Here is an 18868-nt window from a genome sequence, read left to right as displayed (position 1 = left end):
CGGATTCTCCGTGAATTTAACTTAGAGACACTGAAGCGACAGCAAGCCAATCACGAATAAATGCTCTTAAGCTGCTTTAGGTGTCTGGGTGGAAAGAAAATAGAGTCTACGACGAATACCCGCCAACCTGTATCCACTACCTCATAGGAGTGGCGTGTTTAAAATCAACAGTAGGGTTGTATCAAAGGACACGGAGAAAGACCTTGTTCTAGCTCTAAGCGCCCACTGTTAGGGATTAGACCAAATTGTATCAATTGATGGTGTGTCCTATGCACAAGAAGGATTCATTAAAGAAGGAAAGAAAGGAAAGGGGGAAAAAGGGGAAATAAGCTGCGTAGGTAAACATGGCACAACGGAAAGGCGGTCAACAGTCACAAAGCTTCAGCTGAGTATAACAATATCAGGACTTCGTACGAAGGTCCTATAACAGAACTACGCTCCTACTAACCGTAACTCAAAGTATAAGATAATGATATAGCTTAGCCATTAGGCGCCTAATAGTCTACTCTCTAACTAATATAGCTTAAATAGTTTAGTACCTTAGGCGTAGAACGTGAGTATTAGAGGCAAGGAGTAGGACGTCTGCTTATATTAGTAAGTTCTATTACATTAATTATATCTAAAGTCGACGCTACTAACATATATTTCAACTTTATAGTTAGCTTACTAGCGGCAATTTGACTATGACTTACGTAGACCTAACTAACGTAGGTTAGTTCTTAGGTAGTTTAATACCGTTCTTCTAGCATAGTATTATAATAGGCTAGGAATTGGGCTAAGGAAATTATAAGGCTACTTCGTAGGAAGTGGTTAGATTCTAATCTAAGAAAAGAGCGAGATATACATACTTTTATCGATATATCAAGTTGCTCCTACTATCTTTAGCATCTCATCAATGTCTTTGCGGTCATTCTCTCCTTCAAGATCCCAAGATATATACATGTTACGGCGCGTGTTCTAGGAAAGATTTGTGTATATTAAGGACGAAACATTAATAGGTTTTGCTATCGTTGTAGTAAGGCATTTCTAGCATAGTGACATGTAGAAAGTTTGGAAGGTAATTCGGGCGGCAGATAGCGTTCTAGGAGGTTCCAAACCCTCGAAGGTTCGAGGTGGGAGATTTCAAATCCCCAACGGCATGGGGTGGAAGATTCCAGACTCAGAATAGCTCCCAAACCTCAACTATTCCAGGGGAGGTCTCAAATCCCAGCGGTTCCGCCTAGACCGGCCCGATCTGATCCGACCTCGCCATCCAAATTTAAACAATGCGTATCTGGTTGTCGCGAGTGGCGGGGTCGGAATTCTTTTCTTGCTGTGGATGTGGGCGTATCAGGGTATTAGAAGCATGACTATAACAGCTTGGCGGGTGCATAGTTAATAGGGGGCTATACGAATATTACCGGAGGGGAAAAAAGGAAAACTACTACATCAGAAAGGATCTCACTAGACAAACTGAGTTCGTTAACTCGTCTCTAACAGCAAGTAACAACAAATTCGATTAAACGAGGCGCAAAAAGAAAATGAAAGAAACGGAGGGACAATATCGTTCAAGGAATGATTTATTAATTGTGCCATCCGTTTCACTCCTTCACCTCTTGTGTCGTCTCATTGTGAACTAGACCCTCCTGGGAGGGCGACACACCAGTGGCATACGGATCCACGTGGGTAGAAGCGAACTTGCGAGCAGGGGTTTTGGTCGCAAAGAGGATGTCCAGCTCAGCATAGGTACGCCCCTTGGGCTCAGGCAGACGGAAGTATGCCCAGATGAAGACGAGCAGGGCCGTGCCCCCCCAGAAGAATCCGGTCTTGCCAGACGCGTTCCAGGCAGTTGGGTTCATGAAATAAGGCTCCAGCACCTGCGAAACGACGTTGACCACCTGGTAGGCCGTGCGCGCGAGGCAAACAGTCAAGGGTCGCAGCCGCACCGAGGAAGTCTCCGATACGATGGCATACGTGATGGGGCCAATGGTCAGGGCGAAGACGAACAGCCAGAGGAAGCAGAACGAGGCTTGCGCCCACATGGCATCGGTGGTATGTGAGGTCGAGTTGATGATCCCAATGATGAACAAGAAAGTGCAAAGAATGCCCTGGCCCCAAATATATAGAGTTCGCCGGCCAAAGTAGGTGATCAGCCACCAGGACAGCGCAGTCCCGATTAAGGCCACTCCGGTACAACCCACTCCTAGCTGGAATGCCCGGTTGCCATCCATGCCGGCCTGCTCGAAGAAATACGTGGGGGAGTAGGCAAATGTGCTGCCGGACAGAATCTGGCCACAGAAGGCCACACAGCAGATTTCCGTGCGGCGCAAATTGACCCCCATGAAGCAATCCCAGTACGTGGTGCTTTCTTCGATCTCGGCCTCGATCTTGGCCGTGTGGACCATCATCGCCAACTGGCCATTGATTTGATCCTCGGTCTTGTCCCCGCCCAGGCGACGGATACTGTGCTTCGCTTCCTCGAGACGATCGCTACGGACCAGGTACCAGGGACTCTCAGGAGCCAGCCAGCAGATACCAATCAAGGGTACAGGCCAGATCCACTGCAAAGCAAAGGGAATGCGATAGGACCATTGATCTGACCGGTGTAGCAGACCATAGAGCACGCCAGACGCAATCATCTGGCCGATGGCCCAGCACATGTTGACATAGATGGTAAGGTAGCCCCGCAAGTTGGTCGGGCAGACTTCTGAGGCATAGGCGGGTCCGACCGTCGCGAACACACCCCAGGAAAAACCACAGAGAATCTGGCCCACGAGCAGGACGGCGGCGGAGTTGGCAAAAAAGACGATGAAGATGAACGCGGTCAAGAATCCCAGCGCGATCATCATGACCTTGCGATATCCGAACTTGCTGGCAAAGTAGCCATTCAGGAGGCCACCTGGGAAAGAGCATCAGCACGCAAGACGACCATCACAACCACAGCTCCTGCAAAGCTCCCGCAACTCACCAAAGATACAACCAACTGTGCTGGCCATGTTCAGCCCGGTCTGCCAAGGAGCTGACACCTGCCAGCCGACTTTCCCGCCGTAGTACTGGCCATACTTTTCCCGGAACGTGGGATAGGCAAAGAAGTTGCCCATCAGGATGGTATCGTATCCCTCCATGATAATCGACATGGAGATCAAGACGGACCATGCGACAGCCTTGCGGTTGGCTCGCAGAGCCTGCCACAGGGTTTGCGCATGTTCTTCATTGGTGGCCAGCTTCGCCTCGGTGACCGCGCCGACACCCAACGTATCCTCCACATGATGCGCAGCAGACTTCTCTAAAGCGACCTCGGTCTGGTTCACGTTCGTCGCCATATCAAGAGCTGGTGACTAAGTCGATGAAGAGTTCCGAAGCGCCCTGCACCAATGAAATACTGTAGTTCTGTAATCTCGTTTGAGTGCAAGGTGGTCTCGATATCCCCCTGGCTGGAAAGGCCCGATTGACAGGGAACTCTCCCTGTCTTATATGATGGCGTTCCGGTGGACCGGTGAGCATCTTCTCATCCAGGTCGTTCCCCCGTGCCAGGTTGGGGGTTCAGAGGAATTGTGGAGAGACCTGGGGAACCAACCCTGCAGCAAACTTCGGATTGCATTCAGGCTGATCGGCACAGCAGGAACCAGGGTAAGCAGCCAGTCGTAAGACATCGACAGATTGTTTAGGTCCGCCTGGTAGCCAGGGACCAGGGTATGCGAAAGATGGACCAGCAATTCGTATTTTTCGCATCTATCAACTGAATGAAGCCATGAAGCTAGGATGAAAGAGGGGTAGGGAGATGGAGGCTGGATCAAATCACCCTACAGTAGAGTGCGGAAAACGATAAGGTTCAACCAATTAGGTTTGCTGAATTCCGGGGCTAACGTTGGAGAGCAACGACGCGGATTGGACAGTGCGGAATAGATCTCCCAAGTTCCCCGACCAGTTTCACTATCACCGTACTTAGTTTATATTTTATGCACGGAGAATAAGTCACGAGTCTAGGCATGTTTGGAAATTCTATCATCCGCAATCCTCCGTTGATGCTCTGCGGATCCTATTACGACATTCTCATCCGCAAACTGAGGATTTACGGATCGCATATGACATCCGCATCCGCAGATTTCGGAGAGGATGACACGACATCAAGGGATCTTGCGGATGCGGCAGCAGCCTAGTGCCTATATAGCCGGGTAAGGAGTCAACCTGAGCAGTGAGGGTAGTGCAAGAGAATGAGTAGATTTTTTACTTCGATCCTGGGCCGTTGCGTTGATAATTCGCGTAAATAATGTGAATTTGATCATTTTGGCGATTACGGTGTTAACGGCGAGTGCGCTATGGTGCACCCATAATCGGAAGCGGAGTGAGTAGTCTGAAAGGCACAACAGTTACCAGGCGAGCAGAGGCAAATGGGCGTTGCGCATGGTAGTACATTTCATACGTAGCTAAGCAAACTCTTTTTGCAGTCTGGCAAACATACTCCGAGTATCTGCGTTGATTAGGACCCTTTTTTCCACTTCCTTCGTTTCAGGGGATTTTTTTTTTTTTTTTTTTTTAATAGCCAAGGTACTTGGCACTCCCCTGACCCCATATTCATCTCTCGATGCCTACCGTGCACGATTCACACTATTTCACATTCACTGCCGGTGGCTGAGCCAAAATTCTTGCTCCCCACATGGTCATCGTAATCTGATTCGCGCTATTTTTGCCTAATTCCCGTCTTTTAAGTTCCTGATTGTTTTACTTCAGAAAAAGCTCCATTGCTCCGTGGTGGTTTCCGATGTCCTGTCAACTAGATATAAAACAAACCCCAAAGGTCGCAATTCCTTCAATCTTTGTTACTTCTGCTCACGAAATTCTCGTGGTGATTTGACATAGCTTCCAGACGCCAACGCCCCGATCATGTTCTCTGATTTTCTTTCAAAGGGGCTACTGCTCCTCTATGCGAGCTTAGTCGCTGCGCAGAGTGCGTCGCCCCTCTACAAAGATCTAAATGCGAGTATCGGCGATCGTGTTTCTGATCTCTTGGGGCGCATGACAATTGAGGAAAAGGTGGCCCAGTTAATGCAAGGTACGGTGATAGAACTTTCCACCGATAGCTCTATCTACGATGGTTAACAGATTTGCAGGCGGTATGTCCGATTGGATGGATACAAACACAGGAAAGTTTAACTACACGGGCTTGGAAGAAAGTATAAAGACGAAGGGGGGCATGTTCTATGGTATATCCTCTACGGCCGTCCTTTTGGCCACGGTATCATTAACATCCTTTTGCTAGCTGGATACTCAGTTCCATGGGACTGGCTCGCAACAAATATCAAGAGAGCGCAAGACTACATTGTGGAAAATACCACCCTTGGTATTCCTGCCCTTGTTCAAACAGAGGGTATGCGCTCCTCGTCTTGAATTCCCCGGTCTGGGCTAACGATTGGGGGAAATATAGGTATTCATGGTTTTTTTACAATCTTCAATTCCCCTATTGCATATGGATGCTCATTCAACCGAGACGTATGATTTTGCGACTGCTTCTTGAATTTTTTGGGTTGCGAAACTAATGGGTAGTCCAGTTGGTCCACAAGATGGGAAAGCTCATTGCCCAAGAGGCTCGTGCTCTGGGTGTCACCCAGTTGTTCGCTCCACTTGCCGACCTTGCCCGTGAGCTACGATATGGCCGGGTAAGTGCCCAATCACGTTGTTCCTGTTGCTGAGAAAAGACTAAGAGGATAAAAGGTTGAGGAAACATTTTCGGAAGACCCATACCTTGCCGGCGAGATCGGATTCCAATACACTGTTGGGATCCAAAGCCTCAATGTCTCGGCGACGGTTAAGCACTTTGCGGGATACAGCCAGCCAGAGCAGGGCCTCAATACCGGTCCTGTTCAAGGAGGCGAGCGGTACCTGCGTACTACGTGCGTGGCTTCTTCTACCCCTTGTGCGATGAGGACTCTTATTTACCTGTGATCTAGTTGGCTGCCGTCTTACAAGCGGGCGATCGTAGATGCCGGTGTTTGGAGTATCATGAGCGCATACCACTCGTGAGATTGTTTCTATCTCCCCTATGGAACCTGGGCACCATGGCTGATTCGATTTGTTAGTTACGATGGCATCCCGGCAGTTGCAGATTACCATCTTCTTACACAGATTCTTCGCAAGGAATGGGGCTATGAGTACTTCGTCATTAGTGATGCTGGAGCAACAGATCGCCTGTGCACTGCCTTCCATCTCTGCCGAAGCTCTCCAATTGACATGGAATCAGTGACGCTCAAGGCTCTCCCTGCTGGCAATGATGTTGAGATGGGAGGTGGATCATAGTAAGACACAATCGTTGAAATAGGGTAGACGGAGCACTGACGCACTGGCAGCAACTTTCAAAAAATCCCGGACCTGGTTAAGTCAGGCAAACTTGACATTGGGATTGTTGACACAGCAGTCTCTAGAGTGCTCCGCGCTAAGTTTGCCATGGGTCTGTTTGAGAACCCATACCCTGGTGCTCCCCCGAAGGAGTGGAAGAATCTTATTCACACGCAGGAAGCAGTTGAGCTTGCCAGACAACTAGACAAGGAGTCTATTGTTCTCCTTGAAAACCATGACAATATCCTGCCCCTGAAGAAGAAAGGCGATATCGCTGTCATTGGTCCAATGGCGCATGGGTTCATGAATGTAGTATACCCCAGATCCCTTTTCTTTCACACCCTCCCATAGTTAACAAAAGAACAGTACGGAGACTACGTCCCATATCGAAGCCAATACCATGGCGTCACACCATTAGACGGAGTCAAAGCTGCTGTTGGCACAAGTGCCCGCGTCCACTACGCCAAGGGTTGTGAAAGATGGAGCAATGATCAGTCTGGATTTGCGGAAGCTATCGCGGCGGCTCAGAAATCTGATGTTGCCATAGTTGTCGTGGGCACCTGGTCCCGCGACGGGGCCGAACTCTGGCAAGGCTTGAACGCAACGTGAGTCTTTCTTCCTGCTAATACTCTGGCATACAAGTGACGAAGAACATAGGACGGGCGAGCACGTGGATGTCAATGACCTTTCCCTGGTCGGGGCGCAAAGTGAACTTGTCCGAGCCATCATCACTACAGGTGTCCCGACTATCGTGGTCCTCTCGAGTGGCAAACCTGTCAGTGAGCCCTGGCTCTCTAACAGTACTTCAGCTCTCGTGCAACAATTCTACCCTTCTGAACAAGGTGGTAACGCTCTCGCAGATGTCCTTTTTGGAGACTACAACCCCTCAGGTAGACTATCTGTTTCCTTCCCCCACTATGTCGGCGACCTCCCCATCTACTATGACTATCTGAACTCTGGCCGAGCTATCACCGACTCGGGATTTGTGGCGGATAACGGAACCCTTGTATTTGGCCACCAGTATGTCCTTGGTACTCCGCTGCCGTGGTATCCGTTTGGGTACGGACTGTCATACTCTGACTTTGAGTATGGAAAAGTCACACTGGACAAGACAACTGTCTCAGCCACGGATACAGTGACAGTAAGTGTGGACGTGACAAATACACATGGGGGATTGGATGGAACAGAAGTCGTGCAGGTGTATGTGGTGGATGATATCTCATCAGTGGCGGTGCCGAATCGGTTATTGAAGGGGTTCGAAAAGGCCGTTATTCGTGCCGGCGAGACGGAAATCGTGAAGATCCATCTGAAAGTTGAGGACCTGGGGTTGTGGGATAGCCGGATGCAGTACGTGGTTGAACCCGGATCGTTCCAGGTGCTGGTGGGGCGTAGCTCTGCTGACATTCGGGGGAATGCCACTTTCCAAGTTCAGTAGTAGCTAGGGTAGTAGTTGATTATTGCGCATAATATAACAGCTTTCTTTCTGACTCCAAAGTCGCCCTATCTTGGTTTAATCGAGAACTATGTACAAGCTTTTGGCTTCAACATCTTGTCAGCCACAATATATTTCAACCACGCAGTGCGCAATCACTTCTCCAATGGATTTCAAACTCAAATGCAGGTAGATACTACCTAAAGCCGATTAATTTCTTGATATGATAAAACATTATTCTACAAATCCTCCCTCTTCTCCCCAGATAGCATATACCCAAGGATGATGTGTCGATCCGCACCCAGTGCAAAACGGCCAGCCCTCCGTGCACGTATGCCGGGCCAGCATCTGATGGATTTATTTATCCGCAGCAACAGTTTGCAGGGTATGTCTGTGGGGAAAGACTGGTGTTTCAGAATATCCTTCCGCCAATCTGGACAGATTCCAATGCTCCGACGATCTTGTTCGGAGGAAATCATACAGGGGAACGCTCCGTCCCGTTGCCCGCAATGCCGTCGTCTCGGTCTACCGGAGATGTTACCCAACACTGCAGAATGTCTCCTACAGAACTCCGCAGTCGTGGAAAAACTAGCACCGGGCCGAAGTGCTGCGCGGACGATCTCTGCAACAAACACTTTATTACCCGGTGGAGATGATCCCTATAATCAAACAGAGCCACTCCACTCCTCAGCTCTATGGGGGAATAGCCCGCAACGAACGAATTCCCGCACGGAATAGCCTAGCGACAGATATAAAATGGAACTAAAATTCCAGTCTTCCACTACACAAGCAAGTCAACCCGAACTTGAACACTATGAAATCCTCCATCGCGCCTCTGTCGCTCATCTCCCTAGCGCTGTGCGCTACAAGCAGTGCATCTGTACTACCCACTAGGACGCTCCAGCGCCGCGCTGACTTCTGCGGCCAATACGACTCAACCACAACGGGCAGCTATAGTGTCAATAACAACCTCTGGGGGCTAAGCGAGGACGAAAACGGCACGCAGTGCACAGGCGTTGACTCGCTGAGCGGCTCCACGATCGCCTGGCACACCACGTTCTCGTGGTCTGGGGATACCACACAGGTTAAGAGCTATGCCGACGTTGCGTTGCAGTTCAGCGCTCAGCAGCTGAGTGCGATTAGTAGCATCGAGTCTTCATGGGATTGGAGGTAACCATTACCTGATATTCCATAAAAACCCTATTCTGTCTAGTTGCTAATATTGAAAAAAGCTACTCTACTACCGATATCACCGCCGACGTCTCGTACGATATGTTCCTTAGCTCTAGCGCAACCGGGTCTAATGAGTACGAGATCATGGTGTGGCTAGCAGCGATAGGCGGCGCTGGTCCGATCTCATCGACGGGCTCGCCTATCGCTACGGCGACTATCAACGGCATTACCTGGAATCTGTACTATGGTATGAATGGGAGCACATACGTGTATAGCTTTGTGGCGAACTCGGAGGTGACTAGCTTCTCGGGGGATATGCTGCAGTTCTTCCAGTATCTCGAAGAGTACGAGGGCGTGAGCTCTAGTCTGTATCTGATCACTGTGCAGTCAGGCACGGAGCCCTTTAGTGGAACGGCTGAGCTAACGACTTCGGCTTATTCTGTGGTTGTTTCTTGAGCTGGAGAGTGGGAGATGTGGATGCTAGATGGTCGAGGGGTAGATTTGGAACCAATTTTCATACTGTTTGGCCAATAGCCATAAACAATCTGTCTGGAGTTCAAGCCACTCTCTATAAGCGCGGACCCAACATCACGAAGCGCCTTTGAAATCGACAGCCTGGTGCATGAAACAGGATGCGGTTTCAGCTTATCGTCTGTCAAGGCCTGGAATCATTCCAAAACTGCTGCCTAGAATGCTCATCGCATAAATACCAATCAATGCGCTGTCAGAAAACCATTCTGCGGTGGCGCGACACGCCCATCCAGTGAATCCTACGTTTCAAGGCGAGATCCACCAACCTGTAAAATCGGGGCCTAGCAAGGGAAATGCGGTAGTCTCGACGAATTAAAAGAAAAGAATATTACCCGTGCCGAAGCACAACCAATACATATTGTCGATAGCGACACTGCGAAAGCACTTGCGCGGTACTCCGGTGGTAACCATATCAGATTTCCCGAGTTCCCAGTGATGCATGTACCATCGGAACTTACATCACAACGCTCATATTGCGGGTCTTTGAGATCGATGCTGTTAGTAGGCCTTATATCTGCTACTAAAGATAAACAAAGGGTACCATGGCTAGTTTCAAGGTATGAGTTGGTGGTGTCGAATGATTTCACAGAGGTAGATGCTGCAACGTTGCGGGTTTGTAGGCACTGGCCGCTACTGGCATCCCATAGCTTAATAGTGCGATCGGATGAAGCCAAGGCGAGGAGCTTGGTATCGTGGGAGAAGGTAACCGAGTTGACCCGGCCGCTAAGGCCTTCTAGAGTCCGTAGGCATTGACCGCTCCTGGCATCCCACGCTTTGATAGTGTCATGGGATGAGGCCGAGGTGAGGAGCTTGGAATCATGGAGAAAGTGACTGAGTTGGCTTTGCCGCTATAGACTTCCAGAGTCTGTAGACATTGGCCGCTGCTGGTATCCCACGCTTTAAGGGAGTCGTCGTATGACGCCGAAGCGAGGAACTTAGAATCATAGGAGAAGGTGACTGAGACGACTAGGCCGCTATGGCCCTCGAGACTCTGTAAGTAGGCGCTCTACACCTCCTCAATTGTTGGCTTTCTAATTATCCACCCTAGCTCTCGTGATTCAAATTGAATCCTTGTTATACTTCCGGCAGGGCTAAATATTAGTCCTGAAGCATATGCGTAGAGCGGTTGACTCTCAGTCGCTATCTTATGGTATAGGATAAATCGTTAGGCATCTCGAACTGCATTGATTAGCTGTGCGTCCTACGTTGCTATCTAAATAATTATGTTAAAAAGATTCTATGATCGGGCTTGTAGAAGGATTCGTCCTTCAGGAAACTGCCTCAGTAGTCAGTTACTCGCCCTCTATACGAAGCTCGTCATCTCTCACGTAGTCAAGACTCGATTTTGTCGCTCCAACCGTCCCTCTATATAGGAAGTATATAAAAGCCACCATAATATATAGACACATTGCCTCCCTACAAGGGAGCGTGGACGGGGCCCCTCTGCCGCCACAGTCTTAATGCGTTTACGCGTAAGACCGTAGCGATAGGTCTCCAGTTGCGGCTAAACTATACATTCCTTATCCCTATGCTACTATTCAATACTCGACAAACTGATGTGACGGTTAGCAGGCGGCCGTATTACGAGTCTTGCTAACCAACGGCCGTCTTGGCATCACGTGAATCAATTACCACGGCCGACGGCTTAACCTCCACGCCAGCCCGCAATCTTCGGTCCCTAACGCTAGTCTAATTGATTGGTCTGTGTTCAACTTCATGTACTTCGAAGTCCACGTCGCGGAGGGGAGCCAAAAATGGCTCGCCCCTGGACTATTATGTCTTCCCCAATAGCAGACTGTCCCCTTTCTACCCTATTATCCGTACTAGTCTCCCTTAATTTCCTATAACTCTTTCAATGGAGATGAAAGAAGCCGGGGCCAGGGTCCTGTACTTTAAGATCTCCAAGGCTTGCGGCCGCCGAAAAGCCAAACCCACATAGAGCAGAATGATTCCGAACCCTTGTCAGGACGAAGGTTCACACCAGCGATCCTGCGGTATCAAGGTTTCCAGAATTAATAATTTGTGATTGAACTCTGGTACAAGACGAACTGGAGATGCAGATCTCTACACCCAGAGAAACAAGGCGTACCTGAGATCTTCTTCCAATGACAGTCGGTGACTGCCAGTGCATTTGCTGCGGAGTAATTCAATTAAGGTTTTCGGCTAAATGAACCAGCTCCACCCGCGATCCCGGACAATGAACGACGCTTCGTCCAATGAAACCCGCCGGAATGAAACCCGCCGGAATTGGCGAGCCCCAGCCTATTACCTGATACGCGCAGGATTAAAAACCTCTTCACGTCCGGCGGCGTCCGAAATGGCCAGTTATAATTGGGTGCGGTTGGGGACAAGCAAATCGCCATGGGATTGATTATCTGGTGGAGATAGGCCGTCCGGATCGAGGACTGGTCCTCATACGAGAAGATGCATGCACGCTTTCAAAATAGACTTTGGCTCGTACTGTCACTCGGCGACACTCGCACAGACCCGGGTCCTACAGTAGGCTGAGCGGCACGACCGGGGGAGGTCGGGGACCTTGCCACCAGTTTAAAGGCTGGTCGTATCCCGACTGAGCGAACCCAGGGTTTGCTGCATATCACCCGAGCTTCGGCAAAATACCAATTTTGAGAGCAGAGGTCATACTTGTTCGACGTTTAATTCTACAGGGAAATAGTATTATCACTTCTTAAAGTGGATATTTTACCCTGACATAATGATATGATCGAAATTTTCTTTGACATTATGGCAAGGTATGAACCTATACAGAATGGCAAGAATGGCGAAGCTTGTGCCTTCAACGGCATTGGAACTACGAAGGCCGCCACGAGCGCTTCTGGCAGCTGCGCTACATCGATGAGCTCCATTGGTCCCAAGGCCACCAACACCGTCTCAGGCGGCCCGGTTGCAAGCGGCGGTGCTGCCACCACCACCTCGGGTATTGCTGTCCCCAACATTGTGCACCAGGCTGTCTACATCGGCAAATGGCAGGTCGCTGCCTACATTGTCACCGCCCTCGTTTCTGGTGTCAGCATGGTCATGCTGTAGGCCAGGATAGAGATCTTGGCGCTTGGCCTATTGTGATAGGAGCAGGCGTGGCTGAGAGAGCCGACACCGTTCCATTCTGTATTCGTGCTGTTTTGTTGATATATTGTATGTACATAACACTCTCTTATTTGGCCTTAAAACAAGTGTTTTTCCATGCCGGTCTTCTGTATGTCAGTCGTTATGTCATCTCAAGCCTTCAAGACTCCGTTTATGCGATTCGAGGTTTGGGCCCAAACGTGAGGTTTGACTTTGGTACATTCTAGCCTAGCTCTGACTCCACTCTCCACCGGGCATAATTCCATGTTTTATGGGGAATATCTCCGGCGGGGATTCCACAACTGTAAGATTTAAACAATAGCTTGCCGTCATGGAGGGCGCGTTCCCTCCGTGTCTATCCTCCCTCCAAGATGTACATGCTAGAAGTAATCCTGGGCGCGATATTAGTTCTGCCAGCCGTGGCATTGTCGATCAGCAGAAACTCGACATACACGAATCCCATGCTGCCGGGCTGGCACTCCGATCCAAGTTGCATCTTTGTGGCTGAGGAACACAACTCCTTCTTCTGTGCGACGTCGTCGTTTCTCACCTTTCCAGGAATGCCCATCTACACCAGCAAAGACTTGGTCAATTGGCGGCTCTCTAGTCACGTCTTCTCTCGGCCATCCCGAGTGCCACAGATTGGAAATACAACAGTCCAAAATGCGGGTCTCTGGGCAACGACCATTCGGTATCACAATGGCAAATTCTACGCGATAGTAGCATACACGCCAGAGACACCGTTCGTTGTCACAGGGTTCGTCTTCACGACTACCGATCCATATGATGACAGTGCATGGAGCGATCCCCTAGTATTTCCGCTGATTGACATTGATGCGAACCTGTTCTGGGACGATGATGGGATGACATACATGCAGTTCTCTGGCATCCATCAGCAAACCATTGACCTTGAGACGGGTGCCCTAGGACCTGCAAGAATTATATGGAAAGGCTTCACTGAATACATTCCAGAGGGGCCGCGAATGTACAAGAAAGACGGATACTATTATCTCATGATTGCAGAAGGTGGAACAGGGCTGGGACACCACGAAGCCATCGCCCGGTCCAAGAATATCTGGGGCCCATACGAAGGCTACTCGGGGAATCCTATTCTTACGAACACCAACACTACCGAGTATTTCCAGACCGTTGGCCACGCGGACCTTTTTCAAGATGCGACTGGGAATTGGTGGGGCAGCGGCCTTGCCACAAGATCTGGACCTGCATGGGAAAATTATCCGATGGGTCGTGAGACTGTCTTATTTCCTGTGACGTGGGATGAGGGCGAGTGGCCTGTTCTGCAGCCAGTCCGTGGCCAAATGAGCGGCTGGCCGCTGCCTCCGCAGACAAGAGCAATACCAGGAAGTGGACCGTTTGTTGAAGATCCAGATATCATAGACTTCCCTCCAGGATCAGCGATCCCATCGCATTTTCTATACTGGCGATTTCCACCAAAACATGCATTCGCAGTCTCCCCTCAGGGACATCCTAATACGCTTCGGCTACGTCCGTCGAAGTCAAATCTAACATCTAGCGCACCGTTGACAACTATAGAAGAACTGAGCCTTATCATGCGTGTGCAGACAGACACCTTGTTTAGCTTTAGCGTCGATGTCGTTTTGTTTGAGCCAAAGGTACAAGAGGAGGAGGTTGGCGTGACGGCTTTTCTCACGCAAACACAGCATCTTGACCTAGGCATTGTGCTCTTGCCTGCGAGGAGTTCTGGGTCAAATGGCAAGGCGGAGCTAGCTCCCCATCTACGATTCCGTGTCACCAACGTGCCCGCCCTGAATGGTAACTTTAACGGAACCTTGCCAACTGCCATCAAGATGTTGCCCAAGAGCTGGCTAGATGCACCTATACGGTTGCAGATCGATGCAGTCAATGAGACGCACTATGCTCTCTCCGCGGCGTCATCTAAGGAGCCTTCGGATAATGAACTCATGGGAATAGCACCTGCAACAATTTTGAGCGGCGGCGATGGTGAATTTACAGGTAAGAGTAGCGTCCTATGCTAAATGAGTGGTCCATTCGCAGAACGTGCTGCCAAAGAAGTTTATTGCAGCTACTACGTTCTTTGGGCTGCGTCAAGCTTTCTTACTGACAAATCCTCAGGCGCACTCGTCGGGGTGTATGCTACGAGTAACGGCGGTGTTGGAAGCACCGCGTCCTATGTTAGCAGATGGCGCTACCAAGGCAAAGGACAGGATATCAACGATGGGACATTTGTACCATACAGTCCGTTTACAGCATCCCACTGAGGCATAACTACAAAATGGAAAGACCTACATGTCTCTCACATGTACTCTCTGTTTATTCGTCTGGATAAAAAGGCACAATTCCGTCGTATCGTCCTGTAAACGCACGTATATGAAGGGTAGTCGCCTAACCGATATTCCATTTCGTCCCAATCCTCACGACCGTTAACGTCATCATAGCCTTCGCATATTTCGACATAATTATCAGGAGTGAGAATCTCTGTTTTAAAAACCTCATAATTTCGTATCTCTGGCTTGACGTTAGCCTGCTCCATGACTGATTCGCCAGGGGCTCTTACCAGGTTTTAGCAACTTGGGGGCGACGTACTCGACGGAGACAATACACCGATGCAAGCTCGATTTCAGAAGACTTTCTAGCAAGTCAAATCCCTCCTTCGAAAATTCAAGGCTGACTTTGCGAAATAAGAAGGATAAGCAGACGTCCCTCGTCCGCTTACTAGCGAGGGAAAGCTTTTTGGTCTTCGCTTGTTAAGACACTTCACGATACCGGAGAGAATTTTTGTAGGAAGCGACTCCATGCCATTCAATCGACGGGCTTCCGCCGTATTGAAATCTTTCTAGAATGTAGTTGGGAGTTGATGCTAGAAGAGGGAAAGCAAGCGGGCTGTGCGGCCCTTTTCATGGTTTGGACCCTACATCGAGCTGATGATTGGCTTCTAGGGATGTGACTAAACCTGCTAGTGCACCCACACCGCAAAGCGAGTCTGGCAGAGAGACTCCAGACCACCGACAACGAGAGCCTCAGAAGCGTCGACGAACTAGCAAATCGCTATCTCAAAGCGTGGGCCTACCGGAGGGGCAACCCGAGCAAAATTGAGCAAGGCGCGACCATGGATATAGAAAGCTTCCCGGGCGTCTCCATTGCAGCGATCGAGAACATTACAGTCTCGAACCGTTAGAGATATCTCGTCATTTTCTCAAAACAAAATGCAGTACACCCACTACTTCTTGCATGAGTGGAGAGGCGAATAATGTGAAATAGTGGTCAACATGGCTATTCACGCAGAACTTCCAACAAGGCGGTCTATGAGAGGAGTTGGAAAGACGGCAAATTACGAACTGGGCCCTCAACCACCGCGTGCAACGCGCTCATTTCGAATCTGCAGGAACTCAGAAGAGCAGCCGGAGGATAAGAAACGGGAGAAGCGGCGACAAGGAAGATTGAGAACGTCTGGCATACAGTACTGCAGGTATTTTGATCGGGATGGTGGAATCTCACCTTTTTATACTGCCGGCTGCCTGGGTAACCTGACTCTTTTGAATTACATATTGAACCACAAAAGAACCAATGCTGTATATTACTAGTAATACCCATCAAGTAGGTGGGTAGTCAAGACTACTATGTATATGTGCAGATAGTGCCAATCCCTTCTCCCGACCGATCTACGGAATCGGCGCATAGAAACTAAACTTTCCCTCCGCATGCTCTTCAAAGCCTGCAACCTCTTCTGACGCCACCACTCAGCTCCATACAACTGCTGCGATGACTCATCACCGTAGACATAGTTAACGTAGGCACGGATTCGGCAGACCACTAGCCTGGAAAAGGATCCGACGAAGCTGATCGCCCAATTGCTTAGCCTGGCAGTTGATTGTAGAGCCCGTAGACTTGTAGGTGATCAGCGGAGCGGCTAGGATGTTCTGGCTGCGGAAGGCGAAGGCAGCCGAACCGGCGGGAATGGCGTGGACGCCTTCCATGCAGTAGCCCTCGATCATGAAGATGGAGTGGTTGAAGGAGGAGGCGCCGCGGACCGCATTGGCGAAGATGGTGTAGGCGCTTGATTGAGGGCGACGTTGTACTCTTGCAGGTAGATGGGGAAACGGGGGTTGGCGAGGCCGACGTCCTGGCAGTGGGGAGAGCTCAGGGCGATGCCGGACCATCCGGCGAGATCCCTGTAGGTTCCTGATTGGGCTTGCGCGGACAGCGGGCCGATGTCGTGGAAGGGTTGTGTGTAGGCTGAGTCGACGGTCGTGACTCCTTCTTGGATGACGTAGAACAAAATGACGGGCTGCTGTGGTTAGCTTCATAGCTTGGGACTTTGGCATGGGACGTCCTCACGTTGGTAGGGTCAGCACTGGGGATGTTGAGCCAGTACGACCAGTTGATAACACCCACAGGCTGGGTGCCGTTCTTCAAGAGGTAGTCATTGGCAGTTTGGTAGACAGCTTCGACCTTGGTGCCGCTGAAGGTGAAGGTCTCGATCGCCCACTTGCTAAACTGGATGTCGTAAACCTTCGAGGTCAAAGACGTGACGATGCCGAAGTTATGGCCAGCACCCTTCATCGCCCAGAAGAGGTCAGACGAGGAGTCGATGGTAGTAACGCTTTTCATTTATAGTCTAGTCTCTAGGAGCTCGTAACTTCCTAGGTGCTAGCCGCGAGCTCCTAGGAATAAGCTCTCTAGTCCTCACTAACACCTATAAACTTAGTATCCCTAAGACGTTAAGCGGTTTGCTTCCATCACAAATTTATAACTTACGCTAGTACTTACGCTAAAGCCGTGACGTTATACACTCTTAGGAGACTTCTAATAAGTACGCCTACTAGCAACAAAAGAAAATCGTAAGTAGCTACGCCTAAGCACTAATGGCTCTAGCTACACTATAGTAGGATACAACAATAGATCTTTAGGCGATTTCATCTCATTCCCCTCACCCTCGTATCCGTCTAAAGCTATATGAGTAGGTTAAAGGGTTAGTAAGCAAGGGCTATGTTCCTCTGTGGTACAGTAGACGTCCTCAAATTATTTCAGGTTCATATTTCCTCATCAGCTGACCAGTGGGATCTTCCCCAGATACATGAGCCCATGCGCCTGCGAAATGAATTACAAACATGCCTTTCTCCCATTTCTTCTTTTGCGTATCGTAGCAGCCAATTTCTTCGGGAAAGGCATTAATTGTCCACTGAGGAATACGCATTGCATGCTGGGTAAGGGGAGCGTCGCTTTTGAGAAATTCGTCCATTGAGTCTTGGTCGCTCAATGATCTTCCACTCTGTTCCTTGTCTCTGTCGTGAAGAGCGCGGATTGCGTCAAGAAATTGTATAGAGCGCGATGATGACCGCACAATAAATGAACCGTCGTTGAGTCCATTGCTAAACAGCAATCAGAACGTAAGCTTCTCGGACTATACTTTGCGTGACTTCTTCAAATGCTTACCAATCGTCCGTTACAAGGAAATCTATCGTGTCCGGCTCTGTGGCCTTAGCCAGATTCTCATTAATGAGATCCGTCAAACTTATACTGGTGTTTGTGATAAGAGTGTCAAAGTCCATATACCAGATCCAGTCGTGCTGTCCAGCCTTGATAACACGTTCGACCATGTCAAATTTAAGCCACGTGGTGCCCCGTGTAGAATGTGATTCGTAATCAATATAGAGGTCGTAACCGTGAAGCCTAGCATAATCTGCGGAGGCAAAGTAAAGTCAGTGATCTATCTATGAATAGATAAATGTGCAAATTAGAATTCGACATGTGAGGATTGCATACAGTCTTTGTTTCGAAGCCCGAGATGGATGTATGTCTGTGGCGCCGTAATGAAGACGACAATTGCCACTCGAGATGTCCAGGGACTATCATTGCGACTAGTATAACCAACTTCGCTCCAATATTTCTGTCCAGCTATGAGCTGCCAAGCCAAAAATGATATGAACAGCAGGAAGGTGATTGTGCCTCGAGTCGACCAAAGTATTCGACAAATCATTCGTGAGTGCTTTGGCTTCGCGTTTTTGGAATCCAAAGTCATACTGCCGTCCGAATAGTACTCACTGTTTGAACGAAAAGAATGTGTTTGACAAACTTGCTCACGTCCACGGTGTGTGATTCAACTCAGTTGCAAAACAAATGAATTGACGAATAGGCTCTATAAACACCCCGATATGTCGTTCCAGACAGACACATTCAAGGAATCATGATTAAAAAGCTGTAGCTTAGATGCTTTGCGCCAGGGCGACTTGCATTTACTTTATCTTTCGTAGCGAGGATTCGCTATGTGCCCATTCCAGAACAGCGTGTTCTTCGCATTCCCACCAGAAATAATATGATCCCTAGAATTCAACCCTA

At 49.4% G+C, this 18868-nt stretch overlaps 7 protein-coding genes across 7 annotated transcripts; 4 read left to right on the top strand and 3 right to left on the bottom strand.

The window, feature by feature from the left end:
• Window positions 1–1580: 1580 nt before the first annotated feature.
• On the bottom strand, window positions 1581–3302 carry N7474_008549 (uncharacterized protein; the record flags this gene model as incomplete). The annotated part of the gene is made up of 2 exons (XM_057199959.1): window positions 1581–2878; window positions 2948–3302. The coding sequence occupies 2 exons, from the start codon at window positions 3300–3302 to the stop codon at window positions 1581–1583; spliced, it is 1653 nt and encodes a 550-aa protein (XP_057050660.1).
• A 1561-nt stretch (window positions 3303–4863) lies between these two features.
• On the top strand, window positions 4864–7747 carry N7474_008548 (uncharacterized protein; the record flags this gene model as incomplete). Its single annotated transcript, XM_057199958.1, has 10 exons — window positions 4864–5032; window positions 5083–5093; window positions 5155–5347; window positions 5524–5636; window positions 5692–5870; window positions 5928–5996; window positions 6057–6272; window positions 6324–6624; window positions 6664–6917; window positions 6970–7747. 10 exons carry the CDS (start codon window positions 4864–4866, stop codon window positions 7745–7747), a joined length of 2283 nt encoding a protein of 760 aa, XP_057050659.1.
• An 811-nt stretch (window positions 7748–8558) lies between these two features.
• Window positions 8559–9373, top strand: N7474_008547 (uncharacterized protein; the record flags this gene model as incomplete). Its single annotated transcript, XM_057199957.1, has 2 exons — window positions 8559–8914; window positions 8977–9373. 2 exons carry the CDS (start codon window positions 8559–8561, stop codon window positions 9371–9373), a joined length of 753 nt encoding a protein of 250 aa, XP_057050658.1.
• Window positions 9374–12190: 2817 nt separating this feature from the next.
• Window positions 12191–12493, top strand: N7474_008546 (uncharacterized protein; the record flags this gene model as incomplete). The annotated part of the gene is made up of 1 exon (XM_057199956.1): window positions 12191–12493. The coding sequence occupies one exon, from the start codon at window positions 12191–12193 to the stop codon at window positions 12491–12493; it is 303 nt and encodes a 100-aa protein (XP_057050657.1).
• A 407-nt stretch (window positions 12494–12900) lies between these two features.
• On the top strand, window positions 12901–14547 carry N7474_008545 (uncharacterized protein; the record flags this gene model as incomplete). Its single annotated transcript, XM_057199955.1, has 1 exon — window positions 12901–14547. The coding sequence occupies one exon, from the start codon at window positions 12901–12903 to the stop codon at window positions 14545–14547; it is 1647 nt and encodes a 548-aa protein (XP_057050656.1).
• Window positions 14548–16314: 1767 nt separating this feature from the next.
• On the bottom strand, window positions 16315–17140 carry N7474_008544 (uncharacterized protein; the record flags this gene model as incomplete). The annotated part of the gene is made up of 3 exons (XM_057199954.1): window positions 16315–16585; window positions 16609–16820; window positions 16868–17140. The coding sequence occupies 3 exons, from the start codon at window positions 17138–17140 to the stop codon at window positions 16315–16317; spliced, it is 756 nt and encodes a 251-aa protein (XP_057050655.1).
• A 406-nt stretch (window positions 17141–17546) lies between these two features.
• On the bottom strand, window positions 17547–18129 carry N7474_008543 (uncharacterized protein; the record flags this gene model as incomplete). Its single annotated transcript, XM_057199953.1, has 2 exons — window positions 17547–17901; window positions 17966–18129. 2 exons carry the CDS (start codon window positions 18127–18129, stop codon window positions 17547–17549), a joined length of 519 nt encoding a protein of 172 aa, XP_057050654.1.
• Between the last annotated feature and the right edge of the window lie 739 nt (window positions 18130–18868).

The sequence above is a fragment of the Penicillium riverlandense genome, assembly GCF_028828495.1.
Source record: "Penicillium riverlandense strain IBT 135883 chromosome Unknown utg000007l_segment0_segment0, whole genome shotgun sequence".
Classification (NCBI taxonomy): Eukaryota; Fungi; Ascomycota; class Eurotiomycetes; order Eurotiales; family Aspergillaceae; genus Penicillium; species Penicillium riverlandense.
This window is presented reverse-complemented; position numbering and strand designations above follow the sequence as displayed.